The sequence below is a fragment of the Diplotaxodon limnothrissa genome, linkage group LG18, assembly GCF_057381915.1.
Source record: "Diplotaxodon limnothrissa isolate DT_005_m linkage group LG18, D_limnothrissa_male_GT1.1, whole genome shotgun sequence".
In the NCBI taxonomy this organism is placed as follows: domain Eukaryota; kingdom Metazoa; phylum Chordata; class Actinopteri; order Cichliformes; family Cichlidae; genus Diplotaxodon; species Diplotaxodon limnothrissa.
The window spans coordinates 40,335,014-40,359,456 of record NC_140613.1 but is presented as its reverse complement, the minus strand read 5'-3'; the positions used below and the strand labels follow the sequence as shown (position 1 = coordinate 40,359,456).

The window sequence follows — 24,443 nt, the reverse complement described above, 5'->3', positions numbered from 1 at the left end:
TCGATGTAGCGGTTCCGAATGACAGCAATATCAGGAAGAAGGAACACGAGAAGCTGGAGAAATACCAAGGGCTCAGAGAAGAGCTCGAGAGGATGTGGAGGGTGAAGGTAACGGTGGTCCCCGTGGTAATCGGAGCACTAGGTGCGGTGACTCCCAAGCTAGGCGAGTGGCTCCAGCAGATCCCGGGAATAACATCGGAGATCTCTGTCCAGAAGAGTGCAGTCCTGGGAACAGCTAAGATACTGCGCAGGACCCTCAAGCTCCCAGGCCTCTGGTAGAGGACCCGAGCTTGAAGGATAAACCGCCCGCAGGGGCGTGCTGGGTGTTTTTTTTTATATATATATATACATATATATATATATATGTGTATATATATATATATATGTGTATATATATATATGTGTATATATATATATATATATATATATATATATATATATATATATGTATATAAGAGAGAGCTAGATTTTATGAAGTGAAAAATAGGCATGTTCACTAACATTTGAATGCAGCTACTGGGATTTGGGTCCCCCCGTGTTACAGAAAGGCAAAAAGAACACGGTGTTCCTTGTGACGCCAACACTTCTGTAAACATGCAGTCCATTCAGTGACTTTACTGTTGCAGATGGGTGTCCAAGGGCACCTTGACACTGCATGCTGCGAAGGGAGTATTATTCATTCAGCGTCCACCCACTTTTTTTCAGCACATTCAACACTAACATTTTAGGTAAAAGTTTTCTTTTACCACCTCTACCTCCCACTTTTTTGTGTAAGCCCTTTCTGTGCTCTCCTGAAAAAAAGTCTCACAATCAGGTCTCAAGATTAGGTAACATACAACCTCTGATAAACAACATCATGCCATCATTTATTTAACAAAAAGCAAGCCGAAATGCTGAAGCAGTCTGTGATTCCATTTAAGAGGCTAACCTCTTAGCAGGTCCTGCTAATCAAACACTGTATTAACTGATCATCAGCAAGTGTTAACACTTCTAAAAGCAGAGGCAGTTTGCAGGTTTGGAGCATTCAGGTGTTGTGTTACCACAATGCCAAGGAGAAAAGACATCAGCAAGTATCTTAGAGAAGCAACAGTTGCTACCTATCAAATTTATAAGGCCAATTCCAAACAATTGAAATCTATCGCTTTACAGTAAGATGTATTATTCACAAGATGAAAAGAATCCAACATATAGTCGGTCTTCTCTGGGGTGGACATGCTCTGAGTAAATATAAAAAAGACCTACGTCTTGGGTTCAAAGTCTCAGTTCATGAAAAACCTGAACAAGTATGGTTTGTTTGGAAGGGTTGCGAGGAGTGTGTTTTCTCTCTAAAACAAACATGGCAGCACCGATTAGGTTGTAGCTGAACAACACCCAAGACTTCTGGAACAATGTCTTTTGGTTAGATGGAGACAAAGTGCAAATGTTTAGCCAAAATGCACAATGGTAAAGCACAAACACCTCATACCAACTGCCAAGCATGTTGGTGGGCACCTTGAACTTGTTGAGTCGACCATGAGTTCTTCTGTATACCAAAGTATTCTAGAGTGAACTGTGAGGCCATCTGTCTAATAGCTTAGGTTTTGCCAAAACTGTGTCAAACTACAGGATGATGTTCTCAAGCAGAGCAGCAAAAAAACAACAGAATGGCTGAAAAAGAAAAGAATGGGTTTTGCAGTGATCTAGTCAAAGTCTAAATCTCAACCCTATTAAACGAATGAATAGATGAAAACCTCGATGAACTCAATAATCGTAAAGAAGAGTGGTCCACAATGATGTGTTGAATCAAGCTGGTGACTAATGGGATGTACTTGGTGCTTCACACACTGCTTCTGAATTTTGGCCCCTTGCTCCTCCTCCACCTCCAGCACCTCTTCTTCAGCACCTCATCTATGTTTAGCTGGCAGTGCGTGCATTAATGGTGCACCTTGGCCTCTGGGATGTGTTTCACTGTACAGAGGAAAAACCCTCTCTTTGGAAAACCCAAATCTGTGTGCATGCACAGGCGTGTAAAGCAATGGGTGCTCTGAGGTGGTCACTGGTGACCCTCCTCGGCACAAGCACTCCCTGTCTGTGTTTATTTATGCAATATTTGTGTGTGAAGTGATGGACACCCTGAAGTGGTCACCTGTGCGTACTTTACACAACCTCACCTCTGCGTGTGAAAATATGTGTATGTGTGAATGACAGGTGCTCAAAGGTGGCCATCTATGTCAACCTCCTCTGTGTCACCAGCTAGTAAACAAGTGAGACTGAGACAGAGCAGGAGGAAAAACAGGGGTTTACTGAACGAAAGACATAACCGCTGCTGGAGATGTAAATGAAAAGTGACACTGTGGGTCTATATCTGTCTCCTCCGTAAGGAGGCATATGAAAAGGAAACAGTGTTTGAACCTTCTCTGGAGGATGCAGCTCGAGAATATGTGAAGTAATTCTCTCAATCTCTGTGCGAGTAATGCTCTAAATGGGAACCTGCATCCAACATCAATCTTCATGTACAGTTACTGTCTGTCTAAACATTATAATTCAGTGGAGATTTACTACTGTGCTACAAACAGGCTGTGTTTACCACAGCTGTCTAATACTGGAGGCATTTATGAGGATAACTGAAATGCATTTCATTGAAATTAAAAAATACTGAATGTGACTTTCACTTTTATCCATGTTTGCCTTTTAGTGGCTGGAGAAATGGAAAGAATATCACTGGCGGTACTGTTTACATCCCCTTTTAGTTGCTTTGCTTTTTACAGCAAGAAGAAACATAGCAAAGACATTTTAGACACATTAAAAGAGGCTCTATCTTAAAAAGTGCTAAATATATGGATCAAATACTGAAAGAAGATTTCTGATATAACCAGACAATCATAACAAGTCTGCACTCCCACAGAAAACAACCCCATAGATCATTGTGTAAGATGTTATTTATAACCAATAGTCACCTGTTAAGGTCAACACCGGAGTCAGAGTCACAGGCTGAGGAGGAGGAGTAGCAGCAATCTTCCACTCTAGCTTATTAATCAACCAAGGACCAAGACAACATTTTATTTCATCCGAAAGCCTGGTGATAGATAGTCGTCAGTTCAGATACTATAATTCTACTTGTTTATCTTAACACCCATGTAGATGCTAAAAAGGAGAGACTCAGAGTGAATCACACTCTGAGTCTTGTTCTGACATTTGGCCTACAAACCAAAACTTTTACTGTATTCATTTCAAATCCTCTTTAGTTCTGTTTTCTCTCTGTTATCGTTGGGTCTTTGCCTTAGACTATAAAAAGTCTTAAGGTGACTGTTGTTATTTGGTGCTTTATAAATAAAATTTCATTCATATCCTAGAACACGTAGCTTTCAAATACAACTAAACTTAACTAAACTTAACAAACACGATGAAAGCAAAACTTCAAATTGTGGAAGAACACAAACTCAGCCGCTGGTGTTCTTCGAGCAGCATCTTAAATCCCGTTAGCTTGGCAAAGTTGTTAAAGTTGTGTTGAACTGAGAACCTGTTGCTTGTGACAGTTCCCCAGCTGTTAAAAGTGCTTACAAAATGTTACGTCGGTGTAGAAAACAGCTGTTATTGTTTGTATCAAGTTCACCACTTGAAACCAAGTCCAGTCATGATAAATTTCAGCACTTCAGCCAATCATTCCTCCAGTGTTTCATTTTGGATGTCTGAATTAGAGGGAATGCGAGTAGATAAACAGCTACAGAGTTGTAGGTTTATAGCAGGTGCACCATCCCGAAAATGCAGATAACAGGATATATCCCACCGCTGTGGTCCACCAAGGAAATCCTATCCAGGGAAAACACAAATGAGAATTTCTTAAAAAGTCTCCTTAGTAAATCTTATTAAACCAGTACTTATTTAGTTGAGATAATTACATTGAGAAATAATGTGATCATGACAGGATACATAATTCAAAAATCCCTGTCACAATATAACAATGTTCTCCTTTTTATCCACAAGAAGTTCTTCTTCAAAATGCCAGTATCTGTCCAATGCTCGTCTGTAAGAGCAGTCTCATTAAAAGAGATCGACACACAAGTTGTGAGAAGCTGGGTTTTTCTCTGTGTATGGGCTAGTTGTAATTTTAGCCCCAAATAAAGTGATACACTGGCTATACTGACTGATACTTTACAACCCATCTGAAACATCACACTGCTCATGTTTCTTGTACTTTTTGGACTCTGCTCAGAGCAAAGTTGAACAAAGGTATTTCCAAACTCTAGGACCCCACGTTGTGATAAATAGGAATGATTCTAGTCTAGAAAACATAGTGTTCCTTTGAACTATGTTGCACATTTGGCCTCAACTCAATCACTGATCTCAAGGTGCCTTTGGCAGTGTCAGTCTCCTGTGATTGGAAAATTACTAGCCAAGTCCGTACTGGTGATCCATTCTCACGTCCTCAGATCCCTGTCTACTCTTACTCCCAAACTGCCGTTCTCACATGTTGTAAAGTTGTGCAGGAGGAGGAGACCTGATCCGAGCCAACAGTTCATGAATCCTTTAACACACCTTTGCTCACACAAAAGACAAAAGCTCATTAAAACTCAGAGCTGGTGGTGACATGAACGTCTGAAAGTATGAAAATGCCATAGACACTTTGAATTAGCTTTGGACTGAGACACACAAGATGTGGGTTGAAGCACTGCCATTTACTTTTTACCCAATCTTTCCCTCTGAGTTGTAGCCGTCCTGCCAGTTTACCACCTGAAGCAGCAGAACTGCAGCCCAATAGATACAGCCCAGTTTTTGGGAACCCCACGGTGCACTGTCATGATGACAGCAATGCATGAAGTGGGTGGCCTGCAGGCCAAAAGAACAAACCGTGCACCTAAATTATCTATAACAAATGCCTCAGTCAAAGGAGAGCGGTAACACTGTGTGCTGCCATGGCATTTATGGACATGGCTCAACACAATAGGAATAAAAATGTACACAGAAACAAAATGATTGCTGACAGATGAAGATGAAACTGATTCTGGATGCTGGAGAACTGCTGGCTCGGCCACTATGAAACTAAGTACGGGAAAGTGTACGTGAAAACCATTTTACATGATATTAGCTCATTATCTGATCTATTAGCGTGAGTCCTGAGCAATTTCATTAAAGTTTCCTCCTAGGCTGCAAACCTGTTTGCTCCAGGGTTATGATTCAACATTCTGCGAATAGCTCCGCAATACTCCCTGAGTTTAAGAGAGCAAATCTTTGATTTACTATGAGGCACAGTACATAAAGAAGAGCCAATTTCCACTGTGGAACACTTTCCAAAGCAGTTGTCAATCACAGTCCTTAAAGTCTGCGTTGCTCAACATTTGGTGCAATAAAAAGTGGAATAAAGAGAAATATGCCTTCGCTATAAGTAATAGGTTACAAATTGTGCCAAAACAGGAGGTGAATGATGCTTCAAATAAAAATTGGAACATGGATATACAAAGATTTATGGCTGTCACAGAAATATAAAATAAAAGAAGCTGCTGGCAAGAAGAGAAATCGCGCACATTTGTGTCAACTCTGATTTTTCACAATGCATTGATGTATTGTCTCTCAACAGCGTTTATTTCCCAGTATCTGAGAAACATGAGCCTGCATTTTATTTGTAGAGAAGGCCAACCGGCTTATCCTAGGATGACATTGATAGACGGTTTAGGTTCAGCTGGGAAGGGCTGTAAATTTGTCTATTTAGCAAAATCACTAAATCAGCCTGAAACAGGAAATTATAGCTCGGTAGTTCCTGAATACACAGCAAAGGTTGTAAACAGACACTGCGGGAGAGTTTCTCAGTAGTGAGTATGCAAGTATATATAAATGGAATATTAACATTATTAGTAGTAGTTGTGCAACTGTGAAGGAAGACTTCTGTGGCCCTGACACTTCATCCACGTTACTTACTGTTCCTCTGCTGTATCCATCAGACGCCACAGAGGTGAATCAAACAACCGTGGCTGTGGTGAATAGCGATGGATAATAAGTGGATTATCCATCGCCAACTGTGCGCCACCCTCTGCAGGTGGGTCTGCAACATTCTTAGAGTATGATGACTAGAGCTGAATACTTTCTCTAACATCTGCTTCAGCGTGGCTGCCACATGGTGCCGTGGTTATTTGTTTGATTTTTGCATATTAAGCTCCACATCATATTGCATTACATCTGATTTCTTGACTTTTTTTTACCTTCCTGAGCGATTCTGTTTGTATTCTTAGATCTGATTTTCTTTGGCTACATAGTTTTTCATGTGCTAGCTACTTCTGTAATACAGTAATCTCACCAATCTTTGGATAAAATATATCTTCTGTTTTATTGCTGATTATTTTACATATACACCCAGGGACATGGATCCGCTGAATGGATGAATGAAACATGAATGGAAAACTACCGTCATGGCTAAAGGTTTTGGCAGTGGCACAAATTCTGTGTTTGCTGTCTTTTCAAATACGTTTCTATGATCGCAGTGATCATTTGAGTAAAGTTGGATTTTTTTGGTAGACCTTCCACTCAGGTGCAAATTTACAGCACGAACATCCACACGGAGAGCCATCGACACAGGACACTTTAGGTGCGGCTTCGTAGGTCAAGTAGAGTCACCGTGCACGCTGCATGCAGATTCCAAAGAACCAGTTTTAGATCTAATCAAGGTGCTCTGAGAAACTTGTCATTCAGCTGGAATTGTTTACTCAGCATTCTTAGAGTATGATTGGCTGGAAAAATCAAGGTTTGCCAGGAGAATGATGTGAGTTATGGGATGTCTCACCTTTTGAAGTCATGCCTGCTGTCATCAGTTCAGTTCTGCAGGCCTGGACCCTTAGTGTGCAAGTGTGTGTATGTGTGTGTAGACCTATGCAGCCAATCCACGGCTGTTTTTCTCTGCTTCTTAATGGAAAGGACAGGTGCTTGATAATTTTTTCACTGTGGAAACTTAATGTCTGTCAAACATCAGATAGTTTGATCTGAAAACTAGAAGGGCACCTGGCAGCAAATAGCAACGACTGACTTATTTAGAAGTCCTAATGAAAGTGAACCAGATTTGCACCAAGATTTAGCTGGTCTCTCTTTAACCCTGCTAAACCTCTCTGCCACGTTTCATGAAATTCTGCATGTTAGGTTCTGTTAAATTTTGCATCATATACTGCTGCTCTGACTCCAAAATAAAAAACAGCCTGCTTGTGGCTTATAACATTAGCTTAATTCAACCTGATATTTCCTATCAGTTTGATCCAGTGAGAAAGAAATACTGTAAGTATAAAAAGCATGTTGCAGCTTTCACTGCCTATCTGGATTTAGTAGCTCCGAATCGCGCGTATGGCTAAAGGAGCAGCAGCTAGATTGAGTCTGTGCTAACAGATTTTGATTTTGAGCACGTAAAGTGGAACAAAGCCATCACGATTAGGCTTGATCAAATCTAGGACTACTATTTCAACTGTTGCAACTCTGCAGTACTAAGTGTATTACTGAAGTAATACCAATTACCTCAATTCATAAGCAAAAAGATGCAAGTGTATTTTCAACAGTAATACTTCTTTATAAAGCCAAAAAGTGTAGATTTCTTTTGGGATGCTTCATTCACAAGTCGAAGTAGAGCCAGTGACTCGTGCGGCATGTGACTGTGGAGCTGTGGAAGCAACTTGCTTTTCAACTGAAATGATATTTAAAATGTGCCGTGATAGTTAATGTGAAGTCAGGTTTATAGAGAGACACGTGAGACCCTGAAGCCCATGGAAAGAACACATATGTGCACACAAACACACACAGGTTCTGCCTGTAAAGGTAAAGACTCAAATGAGATCCTTTCTCCACCCTATAACAGGTTTCACTAAGGGCTGTCTGGAATTTCATCCACTTCTGTTAAAGCAGACAGCTTCCTTGTAACTAGCTGTAATTGGCAGCTGGCAGCCACACCAACACAACTGGCAGCAACACCCTTAACAAATAACATCTGGACTCGGTCATCTACCTTTCCGTTGGATAAAAGGAAAAGCGGCCGACAACACAACAAAATCTGATCTTTGACGGGCCCTTCATTTTTATTTTTTGGCACTCCAGCGGCGGTCACAACCACTACCAGACCGTGGAGATTGGCTGGATGCACGGGACTGTTTGTAACTTCTAAAGACCAGCATTTCATTGAAGATAAAGGGGTAATTGTTAAATAAACAGAACAGAAAGAGGAAGATGAGGTTGAAGAGTATGAGACCGGCTGAAGGCTTAATTATATAAACCGCCTCATGTTGAAGAAAAAAAAGGAGGAACAGCTCTCCAAATTGTTTCTGCCTTCTCTCAATTTGTGTTTGATATGTATGCTGCAAAGCTGCATTTGCGTCACAGCGGTGTAATTTGTATCTACAAAGGGGTGATAAATTGTTTTATAATTTGATAGAAGTGAGGTTGACCAAATTGATAGCAGTTACCGTGAGAGGGCTTTGCACGCTAAAACTCGATTTGGCCGAATCAATAAAAGAATGGAACACCTTGGATTAGGGCGGATGCGCCTAGCAACAACACAACAGGAGTTCTTAAGTAAAGGCTCCATGCGTGTCATTCCTGTCATTGCATGTTCACTCATCATTGCTTTATATGTGGTTTATATGGAGGGTTTTTTGGCTTGTTTAGCTTCTCCAAGTCCAAATCTTTCTCTTTCCAGTTTGTCTCGAGAGAACTGCCGTCTCTTATGGACAGTTCGTGCTGACGACATTTTTAAGTGCTTCAGTATCCAGGCTGTCCATCAGGTGTTTGTCTCACGCAACGGATATGCTTCTATGTTGACGAATGTGTCAATCCACGCCGATTTGCGCCAAATGCTTTACTTCCTTGCGTGTTTAGCGAAGCTGAATCCTGATGCTGTGTCATCCAGATCACGCAGATTTCCCACTTTTTTATGAACTTGCCAAAAATTAAGAAATAAATAAAAGTAAATAATTCATCGAGGGCAACATTTGCTTTTTGGTGTGAACTTTTTTCATTTCACTGAGGCTTCAGAACACCGACTATTTTCTGTCTTAATGACTGTTTTATGTGACTGCTGGGTTCAGCTACATTAGACAGTGAAGACCCCGCTGCTGAATAAAATGCAGCTAGCTCTGTAAACAGGAGAAATGTTCAGAAGCAACGCAGAGAATGTTTTTACTTTCTATCCGTGCTATTTTCATTTCCATCCATCTTCTTCCAGTTATCCAATTCAGGGTTGCAGTGTGGCGTCAGCTGTCTCTCCTGTCAAAGGTGGGATAGGCTCAAAATATTTCATTTAGCTCACTTTCCTCACACACAGTCGGTGTTTCAGGTCTACAACTCAAGCATCTGTTGTAACCCAATGGTTGAGCATAAAACACCCTCAAACTTTGGGCGACCAATGTAGTTGGCAACCTGTCTCTAAACAGTTGTAGTCTGATACTGACTGACTACATTCTTTCTGAGAATTGCAAAAGTTTGCAATTAACTGCTTTAAAATTTATAAACACAGTTTGCTGACAAGTTGCGTTGCTGGGTGCAAGTCTTTGTGTCACGTCTCTTTGCAATAGGGAACTTGACTCAGCTGGTTGCCATCTTGCTGCGTTCTGATTATTGGTCTATAAAAGCAAGGTTAACATAACATAAAGGTTAAATCAGTGTCCTGCAGTTTCATGATCATTTTCATCCTACTGTGGCCTTCAAGCATTGATTTTTCTGGGGTGACTGCAGAAAACTGGTAGAATAAAAAAAAAAGGACAATGGTTACATTATGCATTACAATAGTCGTAAAGAAAATAATTTTTAAAAACCTGTAAAAAAGGCACTGAAGTTCAGCATCGAATCCTCTTATGTTACAAATAAGCTTACAGGGTTACAATACCTGGAACTTCACTTGCAAAACTAACAATTAGGTACCAAGACCATTGAGAAAATAATCAAGTGTTATGAAACATTGTTGACAGACACTGATGGGACATCTTGAGTTTATCTTATTCTAGTTTAATAATTGAATTAACACAATTAATGCATTTGATTCTAATTAAATCATTAATTATTATAAATCTCTGGCTCCCTTAGTCGCGTTGTAACAGGATTAGGGTGCTGGGGGATTTCCCATGATGGCTTTCTTCCACAGTGTGCCTTGTGTCCTGTCTCACCCCCAGTGGGTTGTGGCAGATGGCTGCTCCTCCCAGGTTCCTTCTTGTTAAAAGGGAGTTTTTCCTTCCCACTGTTGCCAAGTGTTTGCTCATAGTGGGTCTCTGACTGGGCTTTTCTCTATATTATTGTAGGTGATCTTTATTGAACCAGCCAGTAACGCACTATGGTAAGAGAGTAAGCAATGCCAATCACACTACAAATGTAATGAAACAAAAATAACAGAAAATCCATCAATCTCCTCTGAGGTCTTCCTCGTTTCCTCCAGGCGGCTTCATATTCAACATTCTTTGTCCAATATATCCACCATCTCTCCTTTGCATATGCCCAAACCATCTCAGCCTCACCTCTCTTTGTCTCAAAACTTCTAAGAATATCTTCAGACTTTTAATTGACTCACTTTAGTTGTGCTAAACGGAGTTACTGGTGAGAAAAACAAGCAATGTGACTGTGTAGACATGTAAATCTGCAGCAATTGAGTCCATTCAAACTGTGGCACCACTTGAGGTAAATGCAGTAAAAGGCCTTATTTTTCCAAACCACACAAGCACAGTGCACTCTGCTGTCCATTTGCAAGTACTGTAGGTATTAACTCCATACACACTCTGCACTCTTGCACTCTATAATTACACGAAGAACCACAAATCCACATGGAAAATGAATTGAACACAATCACCAAACTGTCTATCATTAATCCCATGTCCGTTTGGCAGAGACTCTGACTTATCAGTGGAGCTTCTGACATAAAAAATGTGCGTCTTTATAATGCCTCTAGAATTGCATATGCTTTTTAATCAAAGTGTATCTAATGAAATCTTGTACAGCAGCTCTCCTTAAGGTTAAATCAGTAGGACACTGTGACTGGTTAGTTCAGCAATGCCTTCATGAAAAGAAGCGTATGGCCCTACATCCTAATCCAGCATACGAAACAGGATTCTGGTGAGAGCTAGTCAGAGATTAGATAGTGTGTCTTTTATCCCACTGAAGGCTTTTTAAATTCATTTCACTCTCACAGTAAAGCTTTTTTAAACACGTCAGTAGTAATCTGCTGCTGTGATGAGGCAGAGTGGTTTTAACACTGCATCGTGTTGAACAGTTGAGCCACAGCTTTTGCTAATTATCAACTAAACATTTACTTCTCCAACTTTGTGACTTTGCAGTTAAGAAGGAAACTCTTTATGGTCCTTTACAGATGACGTCAGGAAAGCAAGATTAGCATGAAAGAATCTCTCCATCCCACCTTTTATCCAAGGTAAGAAGCTGTTTTATAATGTTTGGATGTTTGCTCTTGAGTACTATAGGAATCTTGCTTGTTTTAGAGCAGAAAGCTCCAAGTCCCATCTGTTTCTATGTTGAACATGAATTCAGAGAAGCCAGCCTTGCTGGAATCCCTGGGTGGGGTTCAATTTGAAACCCACAGGGAGACACTGATGCTTATGTTGGAAAAGATAAAGTGAATGGAATTTTAAAATCAAACGGTATTTATTATTGATCCAGATACCAGGCGCGGACTTACCGACACCGTCTTCACTTATGTGGTGTTTCACAAGTGTGCGTGCTAGGAAGTTGCCAGATCAAAGACCGATGAGGAACTTTGCAGTTAACACCAAGCCTCAAGTGTTTTTATGCCGGGCACCCAAATACAGAGAAGTGTAGAGCTGTCAAGTGATGACCATCTGCGGTGAGTTGGATCAAATCATTGGGTAAACTGTAAGACTCAACCTTCATGTGGAGTGAGGGTGAAGTGGGCTCTTTTTCAAAACATCCTCAAATTATTATTTTTTGTTCGTCCTTCTGCGCTCAAGCTTTTCCAAGGCAAGTTTTGGACATACAGTTAAAGGAGTGAGGTGTTGGGTAAAGCCAAGCATGCAAACTACATTAAACATGTTGACGAATGGATTGTAATTTACACCCAGCTACCCATGAAACGACCGGCCTGACTTGGATGGCGCCGTGCTGCAGTGTTATCAGTAAAGAGAAAGCAGGTGGGAAAGGTCAAGCAGTGGCAGCTCTGAGGAAATTGCCAGCGCTAAGAGGAAGCTCTTCCCAATTTTGGTCTGGGGATAAGGCACACATGTTCCGTTCGGCCTATTTGTCTGTGTGTAAGTGTATGACGTAAACAGGTGAGTAATGTGTTTGCTGAGGGGATACCGAGTTCCACTGACCCTAAGCAAACCTCTCATTCGCCGGGTGATCAAAGCCGTCAGATCATTGGATTGCTTCCAGCTCAGGGGATGTTTGTTTTCACAGCGAGACCGATCCAGCCGAGTGGTGCTCTGACTTAAAGCAGACTTCCCATTTGCAAACATCTGCTTGGGACCGTGCATATGCGTGAGCGTATGTGTGCGCTTTCGCTATGATCTCACCTTGTGTGCCTGAAGCTTGTTAAGAAAGAGATTACCGCACAAACAGTGTGTTGTCAGCTCAACATCGAGTCGAGACCTGGACTCTCTTGATCATCAGCTGTATGTACTGTGTGTAGATTTATCGGTATTACAGGACAGCAAATGCAACCGTGCATCTGTCAGCGGGTCTGTGCTTCATAGATAAAGACCGCAGCTTAAAAGATGTTTTGTAGCAAACATCTGTTTCTGCTATGCATTCCGAGAAAGCAAGTGGTCATCTTTTTTGTTTCCAGCACAGATGAGCAGTACTGTCTTTGCAGATCTTTTCCCATAAATGGATGTTCTGCTTTCACCGTCCTTCTGGAATTTATCATGCAAGACATTTGAGGATTAACTTCAGGGATGAAATATTATTACATCCATTGAAGTAGCATGAAGGGTTTTCCAAGAGCAGCATTACCAGTGTGAAAACAAATGACTCATACCGTGTTAACATGCAAATCCAATATGCGAGCAATTGGTTAATACCTTTTAAAAGAATTCTCCCTTTCATGTAGCAATTTAACTTTCCTTATCCACCACCCACAGGAGGTGATGCGTTTGACAGAGTAACAGGGACAGGCAGGAATAGAGAGAAAATTCCCAAAACACATTATCTATGTCAAGATAGCCACTGCCTTCTTGTTCATTAGATTCTCTTAGTCCAACATTTGGTCCTGATTTGATAATATCTTATTTAGTTTTAACAGGGAAACCTGGGGAAACAGGAACGATGGCAGAAAAACAGCAAAATTAGCAAACTACTGGAACATAGCAGATCTATTTGTCTCCAGAGGGCTGATGGTGTTCATTTAAGCTGTACAGTATTAAAAGTTTGAGCATCATTACATTCACCAGAACTGGCAAGCCTTTTATTTATTAAACTATATTCTGCGGATATACGCCCACGACTGCGTAAAGCAGGTCTCTGTATTACCACTGATGGATTTCCATTGTCACTTATTTAGAACAGGGATTCAATATGATCTATAATGCCACATTACACAGTTATATCAAAGCCTGTTAAAGTATCATTAAAGATGGTGCAAAGATACTGTAATGCATCCATCATAACTCCTAATTTATCATGCTGTAAAACCTATCGCAGTAAATACAGCCTGCACGTGATGAGGAGCTGTTTTACTATTCCTTTGTCATAAGAGAGCTGTGACTTAGACATGGTACATTATAGTGCAGTAGGTTAACTATGGTTGCTTGAAAAGGTTTTACTAATGAGATAGTTGTTTAGTTTGACCCATGGTTTACCCTCTGGATGCACTTTGAAAAAAACAAAGACTAAGGAGGAGAAGATTATAAAGATAAAGTAAAAGCAAGAAATATGAGTCTGGTATAAAAAAAGGAGGCCCCATCCCTGGCCTCCTCTCCTCTCTTTTTTCCCCTGGAAACTTGAAAGCAAAGAGGCAAGGATAAGAAAAAGGTAGTGGTTAGAATAAAGATTAAATGAGAAGAGTTAAGAAGAGAAAAGTAACGGAACAGGAGGGGTCAGGAGATGAGAGGAAAGATGAGGGAGCTGGTAGGAAAAAACAGAAGAGGAAAGTAGAGGCAGCCAAGAAGAGATCTGTGAAGAATTGAACATCAGATCGTGTGAGATGTATTCTCGGAGATGACAGAAGACTGACAGCTGAAATAAAAACCACGCCGTGCAGAGAGGGCTCTCCAGATCTCTCCATCTTTCAGTTTGCCTGTCTCCCCTGCTCTCACTCTGCTCTCCTGAACTCCACATCCACACCCAGGCACCCTTTTCAGTCGTGTTCGCATCAGGGTGTGTCCTCCCAAGCAATCAATCATCCATTAAAGATGAGATGCATAGGTGGCAAGCTGTGATAAAACATTACGTATGTGTTTTTCTTAACACAGCCAAGCCACAACAACCAGATCTGGATAGCTTTCATTTAGTGCAATTAGAGCAGCGCGGGGCAATTTCACACATCGGAGAGTCCAAATGGCAGCGCGATGGAGCCGTTAAAAGTTTTGACAACTTAAATGCCCCGAAGATATGGAATTTGATCTCAGTAAACTCTGTAATCCCCCGACCCTATACGTTAGCTTCTATGCGCCTGCTGAGTGTGAAGGAGGTGAAAGGGTTCAAATATGTTGAGGAGTCAAACCGCATTTGAGTTTTGCCGGTGAGATTTAGCGCTTCTTTTCCAGTGGGTGGAGAAGCCTGCATAGCTCCCGGCAGCTTTTTTCAATATGAAATCACAGTCTCTCTTTGCATCCTCCTCCTATCTGTACGGCATCAGAGAGGATTTCAGCTTGTCTCTTCCTGCTTAACACTTCTCATGCACTTCAGTGTTAGGCAAAAATCAAACAAGTTTAGGCTTAGAGCTGTCACAACACAAGTTTGTCACTATGCAGTGATCAGCATCAACAAATTAGAAAAAAGAAATCTGATGGTTACAAATGAAGAAACTATATGGCGGGGTTTGGTTGCAGGGGAGGGGTGGAGTACTGGGTTCAGGGGCTGACTGACACACCTGACCTCCATCGTCTAATTGTGTCTCCCTTTTTGAGGATGTTGCTGAGACCAGTGGAGGAGAGCGGTGTGCTGTGCTGAGCAGGGAACGCAGCTGAAAAGCTGCCAGAGTAAAATGTGTCCAAAAACACTTAGCCATAAACACATGACAACCTGCAACACCGTGTGAGTGGGTCCTTCTCTGCCACACAACTCAGTCAGTCCGACTGGAAACTATACAGACACCTGTGGACTGAGGGGCAACTTCAGGAGTTGAGAGGTGAAGCCAGTGCTGAGGAAGCCACACAGTGCCTCCAGAAGTCTATCAGCTCCCCACAGAATCTCATGTTAATTTTACATCTTATCCTCCTGGATCTGACTAACATGGCTTGCTAGTTTGTGCCTTGGTTTTGTCAATTTAAACTATTTTAATAGACTTTTACTTAGCACTAATTGGCCGATAAGTGCAGTGTTGGGGTTGTTACTGTTAAAAAAATGAATTCCACTGCTCGTTACCTTACTTTCTTGACACTCATGACGTGAAACATGCTGTCACATAACTACAAAACAACATAAACCTTAGGATATACTCCGAATCTCTGTGCAGCTTGCTAATTAGCTAGCCTTTGCTAATAACTTGACACTCCATATAAGGCTCTAAAAAACCAACATGGCAGTGGCCAAAACACTAAGATTTAAAATATGGAGTCTAGTATGGCCACGTGTATCTTTATACTTTAACGGAGCAGCTCTTCAGGGTTCTTGGAAATCAGAGAAAAAGCAAAAGAGCAACGACCAAAGCCAACAACAAATTAGTAATGAAATGAACTCAACACCAAGGCCACAGCCTGTCTCCCAGATGTGCAGGACAAGTATCTGCAATAATAGAAAAGTTAACGGTGATAATGGGAGTCACTTTAGTACGGGCTCAAATTGTGGTCATAAATATTTTAAATTGGTAAATCAAATGCGTATTTGTGAACTGAGTTTTGTGACCCTGTAAACCAAAATATCTGAAAATGTTTGTGCATCTATAGATGAGCTCAGCAAAGCACCGACAGACCCATCTGTTCTCTAATTGGATTGTTAAATTTGTGATTGACATGACATTGACCAATCAGCTAAAAGAAAGACAAATTGGGTCAAAATGTGTGGAAAAACATCCAAAACACCCACATGCAAAATATGCGCTTATACTTTCTAAATCACACTTGATAAAGATACACCATTTCTTAATAAAATAAAGATACCTGAAGGAAAGAGACTTTCACATAACTGCTGACGATTAAAAAAAGAGAAGAAAAAAAACCCCCAGAAGGCTAAAAAAACAAACTGCAACAATCTTAAGGCCGACATTAAAGTGCATATTAGACATAGGAAGTACCCTCAAAGACGGCTCCAGTGGTTTAAGCGGAGTATTTGTAAACTCAGCTCTTTTAACAGTGCAGTGTCATGCTTTTCTGCAAGCAGACACTAAACAAAACGGGACTTCAGGCAGCGAGCAAGAAAGTCTGATAAATTTATTTTCTGCTTCAGTTTTGCAGTGATGGATTAAACCTCCTGGGCAAATGCTGTTTGTGAGTTTGTTTTGAAGCAATCAATGAGAGACTAGAGTCTGTTACACCAGCGAGAACAAAGCATATTATCTATGCCATCCTTAAGGGTCTAGACAGAGCCACTGATTAGCTATGGAGCTGGCTGGAAAACCTGAAGAAATTATCCCCATGTGGTGCTAGTGGAGCTGAGTGGATACAAAAGATATTTTCTTGTGTGAAAAAAGTCATCTCTATTACTTTAATGAGAATGGCTGACATTACACCACAGAAACAAGCATCAATTGATTTAGAAAGAGCAAGAGAAACTGGAAAACCTGAGCACGGCTGTAATAATCCAAGGAGTGAAACATTCCTGTGGCACAGGCTCTGTGTTACACCGCTACCTTCCATAAGAAACATTGCCACAAGTCAGCGTGCTAGATTAGCATCTTGTTTGGGGTATGATCTCTCTTCTTTATCTCTGTATCAGCCGACGTCTGAACTGAATTCACGGACATCAGCAGTTTGTTTCAGCTGCACTGACTCAATCTATACTTCAGCTTGAAGCAGGGAAGTGCTGTGAAAGTATAAGTGGAAGAAAATAGATACAAAACTCACAAGAAAATTCATGATTGCGTGGTACAAATATAACTACAGAAAACAACCGAGGCACTGAAAAAGTAAAATGACATTTTCAGTCTGTTTATTGAGGATATTGGAATAGATTTATGATTTCCTGTCGCTGTATATTTGAATTTCTTTACATGTAGTTGGGGCACTGATATGTATTTTCTTGATTGCTGTTTATTGTTGTGTTTTTTTCACGAGCACTCGAGCCACCAACCGCTGGGATTTAATTCAGACTGCTGGACCTGTCTCTGCCGCAGTACACAAATGATCATCCCATGACAACAGAGTGTAGCTGCTGTTATGAATGCGTGTCTCGTCCTCGGCTAAACTAATTTTAATTCCCCACAATCTTCATCTGTCCAGAATGTGCACCTCTGCTGTCTTCGGTGCTGCTGCATCTGCTGCCTGATGACGCACGTTCAACCTCAAAACTAATCTAAACTCACAGCAGGTTGTACATTTGCATGGATGAAAAGAGTCTCTATATTTTCATGCTTAACATGGTAAATTGTGCAAACTAGTAAAGTAACAGCATTAAGTATTAGCTGCAATAATGCAGCTACGGCAACCATGTTTTTCCGATAGCGCTAAAGAAAATGCTCTGTGATCAGGGTCCATCGCGATTCACCGATCAATAAAAAGATGCAGCATCGTTCCAATACGAGAGAGCAGGACACAAGCACCTCTCGCTACCTTCAGTAAACTGTAAAATGTACAGAGCGCTCACATTAGATCGACCGTGCTGCAAAACTCAGTTGCAGTCTAAAGAAGAAGCCTTGAAATAGAGACTAAATGCAATCTTTTATAGCCACGAACCATTAGTGCCGAAACTATAGCTCACATTCTCTTTAATACCACTAATAAAGAAAACACTTTCCACTCCCTTCTGAACCCGCAGTATTGATTAATGATCCTCTCTGGTCTGACAAATACAGTTTATTCTCTCATTAAGCTACAACAAACTTTGGTGCTCACAGGGAACCCTAACAGTCTCCGTTATGGATTGGGTCATTACTGCTTAAATAAACCGCCCCTGTTTTTCCAGCTTCTACTCATATAGGGCCAAATAAGCTGTGCTCTCTGTTATGGATGACAGAGCCACACACACTCCTGCTGCTCGTGTTGCTGCTTCACTGACTTCCTCTGAAGTAAATCACTGAATCCTTACGGATTAAACAGTGAAAACAAACAGAAATCATTTTAAGGGACTAATGAAAGCTGCTTGGAGAAAGAGGCGACTAACCTTTGTTGTAAAGCTTAAGTGTGTGTACTGTATGTTATATGTGTGTTGATATACGTGAGAGGTAAAGCAGACTGAAGCACTAGTGTGCACCATCTTGTGGTGGCATTATAAATTACAAGTCAATTATCTGTATAACAACTAAGAGTGATTTTTAAGACTGCACAAAGGTAGAGCGCTCAAAAGGACGTCTTTGTACTGTTAGTGCTGACAAACCTAAACAGACTTTGACTTAGATTATTATTAATGCTTAAAGCGTTTTTGAATGGAACATTTTTGTCAAACTGTTTAACAGGATAAACCTTTGCCATGGAAAGCACCTTTTTCAGGAAATAGTGTTTTCTGCAGCTTGATGACATTTCTTTCTTTTGATCTCTAAACCAGGGTTTCTTCCACACAAATTATGGCCATATGGTGCAGCTAAATTGGTGGACTTATGGTTAGGTTCACATTTCACAGTCTTTAATATTGCTGTGGAGGAATTCTGGCCCCAAACATTTTTCCAGAATTGTTATGATTCAGCCATGTTGGACAGTTTTCAGGCTGTTTAAGATCATGCCAAAGGACTGGTCCACTCAACCACCTTTATTTTTTAGTTTTCTGAACCGAACCGAAGTGCAGTCGAACCTCAGGGCATCAACTGATGGCTGGACATTGACCTTTAGGATTTTTTGGTACAGCAGAATGCTGAAGCAGCAAAAAAACCTCAGACCAGATGGTATGATGTTGTTTTTATGAAATGCTGTGTTAGTTTTACAGAAGATATAACGGGGCTCACACCTTCCAAAAACATTAACATTAGTCTCGTCAGTCAACAGAATATTTTCCAAAAGTTTCTGGGGATAGTCAGGATGTTCTTTGGAGACGAGCCTTTGTGTTGTTTGTGGGGCGATCGTGGCTCAAGAGTTGGGAGTTTGCCTTGTAATCGGAAGGTTGCCGGTTCGAGCCCCGGCTTGGACAGTCTCGGTCGTTGTGTCCTTGGGCAAGACGCTTCACCCGTTGCCTACTGGTGGTGGTCAGAGGGCCCGGTGGCGCCAGTGTCCGGCAGCCTCGCCTCTGTCAGTGCGCCCCAGGGTGGCTGTGGCTACAATGTAGCTGCCATCACCAGTGTGTGAATGTGTGTGTGAATGGGTGGATGACTGGATATGTAAAGCGCTTTGGGGTCCTTAGGGACTAGTAAAGCGCTATACAAATACAGGCCATTTGTCTTTGCTCAGCGATGGTTTTCACCTTGGAATTCTCCCACGGATGCCACTTTTGCCCAGTCTCTTTGTTATTGTTGAATCATGAACTCTGGGATCTTTTGTGACCTCCTGGATGAGTTGTCGATATGCTCTTGGAGTAATGTTGGTAGATCGGCCACTCCTGGGAAGGTTCACCACTGTTCCAAGTTTTCTCCATTTGGGGATAATGGCTCTCATCGGAGTTTACTGGAGTCCCAAAGCCTAAAAAGTGGCTTTGCGACTCTTTCTAGACTGACAGATGTCAGTGGCTTTGTTTCCCACCTGTTTCTTTAGGCCAGTGGTTCTTAAAGTGTGTGGCGGGGCGCAGAGTTGTGACAGGTGGGGCGCAAGTCACCTGGCAGAAAAGTCATGTGGAACTAATGTTTAACATCTGAATCACTTTTACGGCAGAACCAAGAAATTTGCGGCAGTTTGCTAATAATATGCACATCTCCTCTGCATCCGCTGAAAAGCTGCAGCCGCATGTGTAAGTCCACAGCTGCAATAAAGAAGTGTACGGAGAAGTGCCAAGGTAGGTACCCCCGACGGAATTTGTTTCCCCGCGTCGGGAGCAAACACTGGGCTGTCCAAGTCACGGACAAACAACATCCCACATTCGTGATTTTTAGTTCACAAACACTTCTTATAATGACCCACTACTCCTGACATTTTGGAGGTTTTAGCTCTGTACAGTTACAGAAGAATACAAATAATTATCAGTCAAAATCTCCTTGCTTTATTGAAATAATCCTGTCCAATAACACGTGAGAACAATAAATGTATCATTTTCTGTTGTCACCCACAAACTGAACAGTAATTAGTAACAGTAACATTCATTTTTCACTAAAACAGTCCATTACTTCCACGTCTAGCTGGTTGCAATGGAGGCGGCGCCAACTGGACCCGCTCTGCCTGCCCAGCGAATGCTCCCGGCGCAAGGAAACAAATTCTGTCGGGGATACCTACTTTGGCATGATTGCGGATGCCGCTCAGGTCCGTCCAAATCCCCTGTAGCCGCGCCGCAGTCAAACTAGGCTGACTGCAGCCACTAAGAGTGAAACGCATTAAACTCTCACTAAATTATTTATTTTTCATCTCTGTTCACAAGTTTCTGGATTTCTTTTTTTTAAAATAAGACTAAGACAGAACTTTATAATGTTCACATTCTGTTTAACTTGTTGCTTTTTTTGAAGAGGTGGTGCAGACTAATGCAGCAGTCTAGTAACAAAAGTCACAAATAGTTGTTTGAAATGAAAGTTGTTTGTTTTAAACAAAAATTACTGAAGGATTCATTGTGAATTAGTTTATTATCTAAAGAAAGTTGCAGCTCGGCTTTACTGTCGTTGTTTCCTTTAGATGAGGCGTGAAAATACTTCTTCCTGCCATGTGGGGAACGATGTGATAAGTTTGAGAACCACTGCTTTAGACTGTGGTGATCTGGTGGTTTTTGGATTCTTTTAGTTTACTTCAGTTTGTTCGGCAAGTGAATATTAATTCATGATTTAGCACAAGGCAAATCCTCATTTAAATACTGCATTTTGTATTTACTCAGGTTAACTTTCAGGAAGGTGCCAAATACATTTTCACTGCAGTGTACTATTAGTTCACCTGCGGGGTGGTAAACCTTTGTATCTACAAATTAGCTCAGGCGTACAGCGGTCTTTCTTCAAACTGAGGCTTTTATCGAAGGTGAGATCATTTTTATCTTTTAAAAACTTCGAACGGGCGATTCATGCTTTTATTATATCCCAGCTGGGCTATTGTAACTCCTTATATGCTGGAGTCAGCCAGACCTGCCTGGCAAGGCTGCAGTTGGTCCAGAATGCTGAAGCTCGTCTTCTGACACGTACTAAAGGATGTGAACACATTTCCCCGGTGCTCGCCTCTCTTCATTGGCTCCCTGTCCGCTTCAGAATTAACTTTAACATTTTATTGTTGACCTACAAAGCCCTGAATGGACAGGCTCCCGGGTATTTGTGTGACCTCTTGCAGACTTATACCCCCTTTAGATCTCTCAGATCAAGTGATCTTTTGCTTTTAGCTGTACCAAAGTCGAGGCTGGTTCATAGAGGCGATCGAGCATTTGCAGTCGTAGCGCCTAAGCTGTGGAATAATTTACCCCTGTACATCAGACAGGCTCCCACTGTCAATCTTTTTAAATCTTATCTTAAAACGCATTTTTATTTACTGGCTTTTAATACAGCATGAGAGTTATTTGTTAATTCATATTTGGTGTTTGCTATCAATACTTTATTTTATTATGTATGTTGTATTCTTGTACAGCACTTTGGTCAACGCTCCTGTTGTAATTAAATGTGCTATATAAACCATTGAACCATTAAGCCATCTATAAAAGTAAAGCAGGGAATATTAGGATGAATGTGATTCATGTTACCTAAAGGTGTTTGCTAACTAGCACCACAGCACGTTGTGCAATTTCCCATCTCGCAGGCTTTGCCATTCATGGTCAAACTCTTGACATATGTTGTGTTCGACTGACGCACCTGTCTCAACTTTAGAGTGGTCGGTTCTCTCTGTCACCTTCTCCTGGCTGATGAGATAATCAACAATCCTCACACCGATTGGGGGCTCCGTGTGGTTCCACTCCATGATGACCAATGAGCTGCTGGGTTCGTAGGCGTAAGACAGTTTAAGCCTGGCAACAGAATGACAGAGATATACAAGCGCACCACTTACTGTAAGATGTTTTCAGCACACTGGCCTCATTACTGTAATTGACAGCTAACATTATCCTTCTTGTTCTGTCAACTGCAATCCAACTGAAAACATGCTCTGCACTGTCACAAACACCTCTGTCAACAGAAAATATAGTCATTTATCCGCTAATGTCTGACTGACTCTGCTGCTCTCTTCTGTAGTTATGTCACTGAAAACATTGTGCACACAAGTTTTATGCCAAGAAATCGATGAATGGCAGCTCAGCGGATTGATTAGAGCACCCAAACCGAGCCGGAGAACAAACGCGCTGACCACAGGAATGTTGCAATAAAACACTGCATGCACACAAATCCGCTGAAGCAGGAGAACAATTTCTGCCTGTGAAACAATTGATTGTATTTACCACAATCCATGTAAGGGGAAGAATACAGGTTTTACTAACATGGGCTGAGGAAGCGGGGCGCAGGTGGGCAGTCCGTCTGTGCCAAAAGCGCTGGAATCACATCGACACCAGTCATCGATAACATCGCCTTTGCCTGAGCACCACAGCATGCTCATCATTGCCTCCTGAAGAGCCTACAATAAGAAACAGCGAGAGGGCAGAGATAAACACACATGAACACCTGTATTTTTACAGCTGTTTTCTCACATAAACTTTTCTACTTCACGATTTTTATACCAGGAACTGTAAGTTAAAAACCCCTGTGTGTTTCTTTTTCCATGCAATGGTCAATTTGTAGGCAAATTTGATTACCTAAGTGGGTGTCTTTAACCAATACAATAAAATGTATCAAATATGCATTAAGTTATTTAATTTACTACACTTTCTCCACTGGACATTGCAAATTATTGCAAATTGGTGTTTGTCTAATGAGGTAAAACATAAAAACATGTAAAAAAAACAAAACATAAAACACTGCATAAAAAAGTAATCAGGTTATATCTATTAGATCCCAATAAACATGCAACATTTTGTTCTACATAAATTTAAAGACTTTTCAGTTCGATGCACCTGTTTCTACTTCAGTAACGCACAGTTTTTCACTTTTATTCTGTCTGCATTCTGAGGGGGTGGTTTGTATATCATTCACTGCCCGAGTTACAGAAAACTTTTTGTGATTGTTGACAGTATTTTCTGGTTTATAGGCTGACAAAGAGAGAGAGCTATCCAGAGTACTCTCAGCGGAACCTCAATTTATCCCTCCACCTCTAAGGCACCAAAAACAATGAAATAAGAATTTTGAACCTGCATTTATTCAACATTCAGATCAGGTCAAAGTGATTCGTTTTTAAATTTTCCACACTCCTCTTAAGAAAAAATTCTGCTATCCCCCCCCCCACATCAATCGGCAGACAAATCCGCGCGATCAGAAACAGAATTTAAGAGTGTTTTATTAATTTCCTCCCCTACAATCATGCCCCTCTGTGATGAACTGAATTCACTGGACATTAGGAAAAGCAAGCACCTGTTTATATAATGTGCCACAATAAATGAGAGAGTGCAAACCGATCCATGTGGCTGACAGAGCTGTCAATATTCAGTGAGACACAAGGTTCGAAGCCCCAACACTCTTCATGGGGGCGCAAAGTCAAACATGAACAATCAGAGACAAACAGGCTTCGGTCAGACAGGAAATCAAGAAGCCAGTGTTCACTGGTGAGGAGGAACCTTACAGGAGGATAACATGGACACAGAACTCTGTGCTTTTAGGAACGGTGGACTGGAGTGGCTACTACTTAATGAGATTTTATCAAAAGACAGCCGAACCCCTGTCAGACCTCCAGACGTCTCACAGTGTTGGGGATATAGAACCCAGGCAGGGACAATGTTTCACACTTTAACATTACATAAAAAACTGGTATTACGCACGTTACCAGAATGCTGTAGAAAATGTGGAAAACCTGAAAGGCTCATAAAACTTTCAGAGTAAAAATGGTGGAGGTGGGTAGATGTAAATATTGGTGCAATGCTCTTAATGGTGTCAGATTAATACTAGCACAATAGAATTCTTTTCATTCTGCACGTTCAGCATGTGTTAATCATTTTTTGGTAATTAAAAAAAGCATCTCAACCATGCACTATGAAAAACGTCTGAATCTTTTTGTGTTGATTGTCACGTCCATATTATTTATAGCATCAGGGTATGTGAACAACAGAAGCTGACCTGAAGTCCTGCAG

The 24,443-nt window shown here is 41.2% G+C and overlaps 1 protein-coding gene across 3 annotated transcripts in view; it reads right to left on the bottom strand.

Annotated features, from left to right (window-relative positions):
• The window catches only part of astn1 (astrotactin 1), a 482,098-nt gene that overhangs the window by 29,782 nt on the left and 427,873 nt on the right, over positions 1-24,443 (bottom strand). For all 3 annotated transcript variants that reach the window (XM_085377645.1, XM_085377646.1, XM_085377647.1), the window contains exons 19-20: positions 22,707-22,840; positions 22,090-22,241 (exon numbers count right to left, since the gene is read on the bottom strand). In XM_085377645.1, the coding sequence (XP_085233771.1) occupies positions 22,090-22,241; positions 22,707-22,840 (286 nt within the window). The remainder of the gene's footprint in view (positions 1-22,089; positions 22,242-22,706; positions 22,841-24,443) is intronic.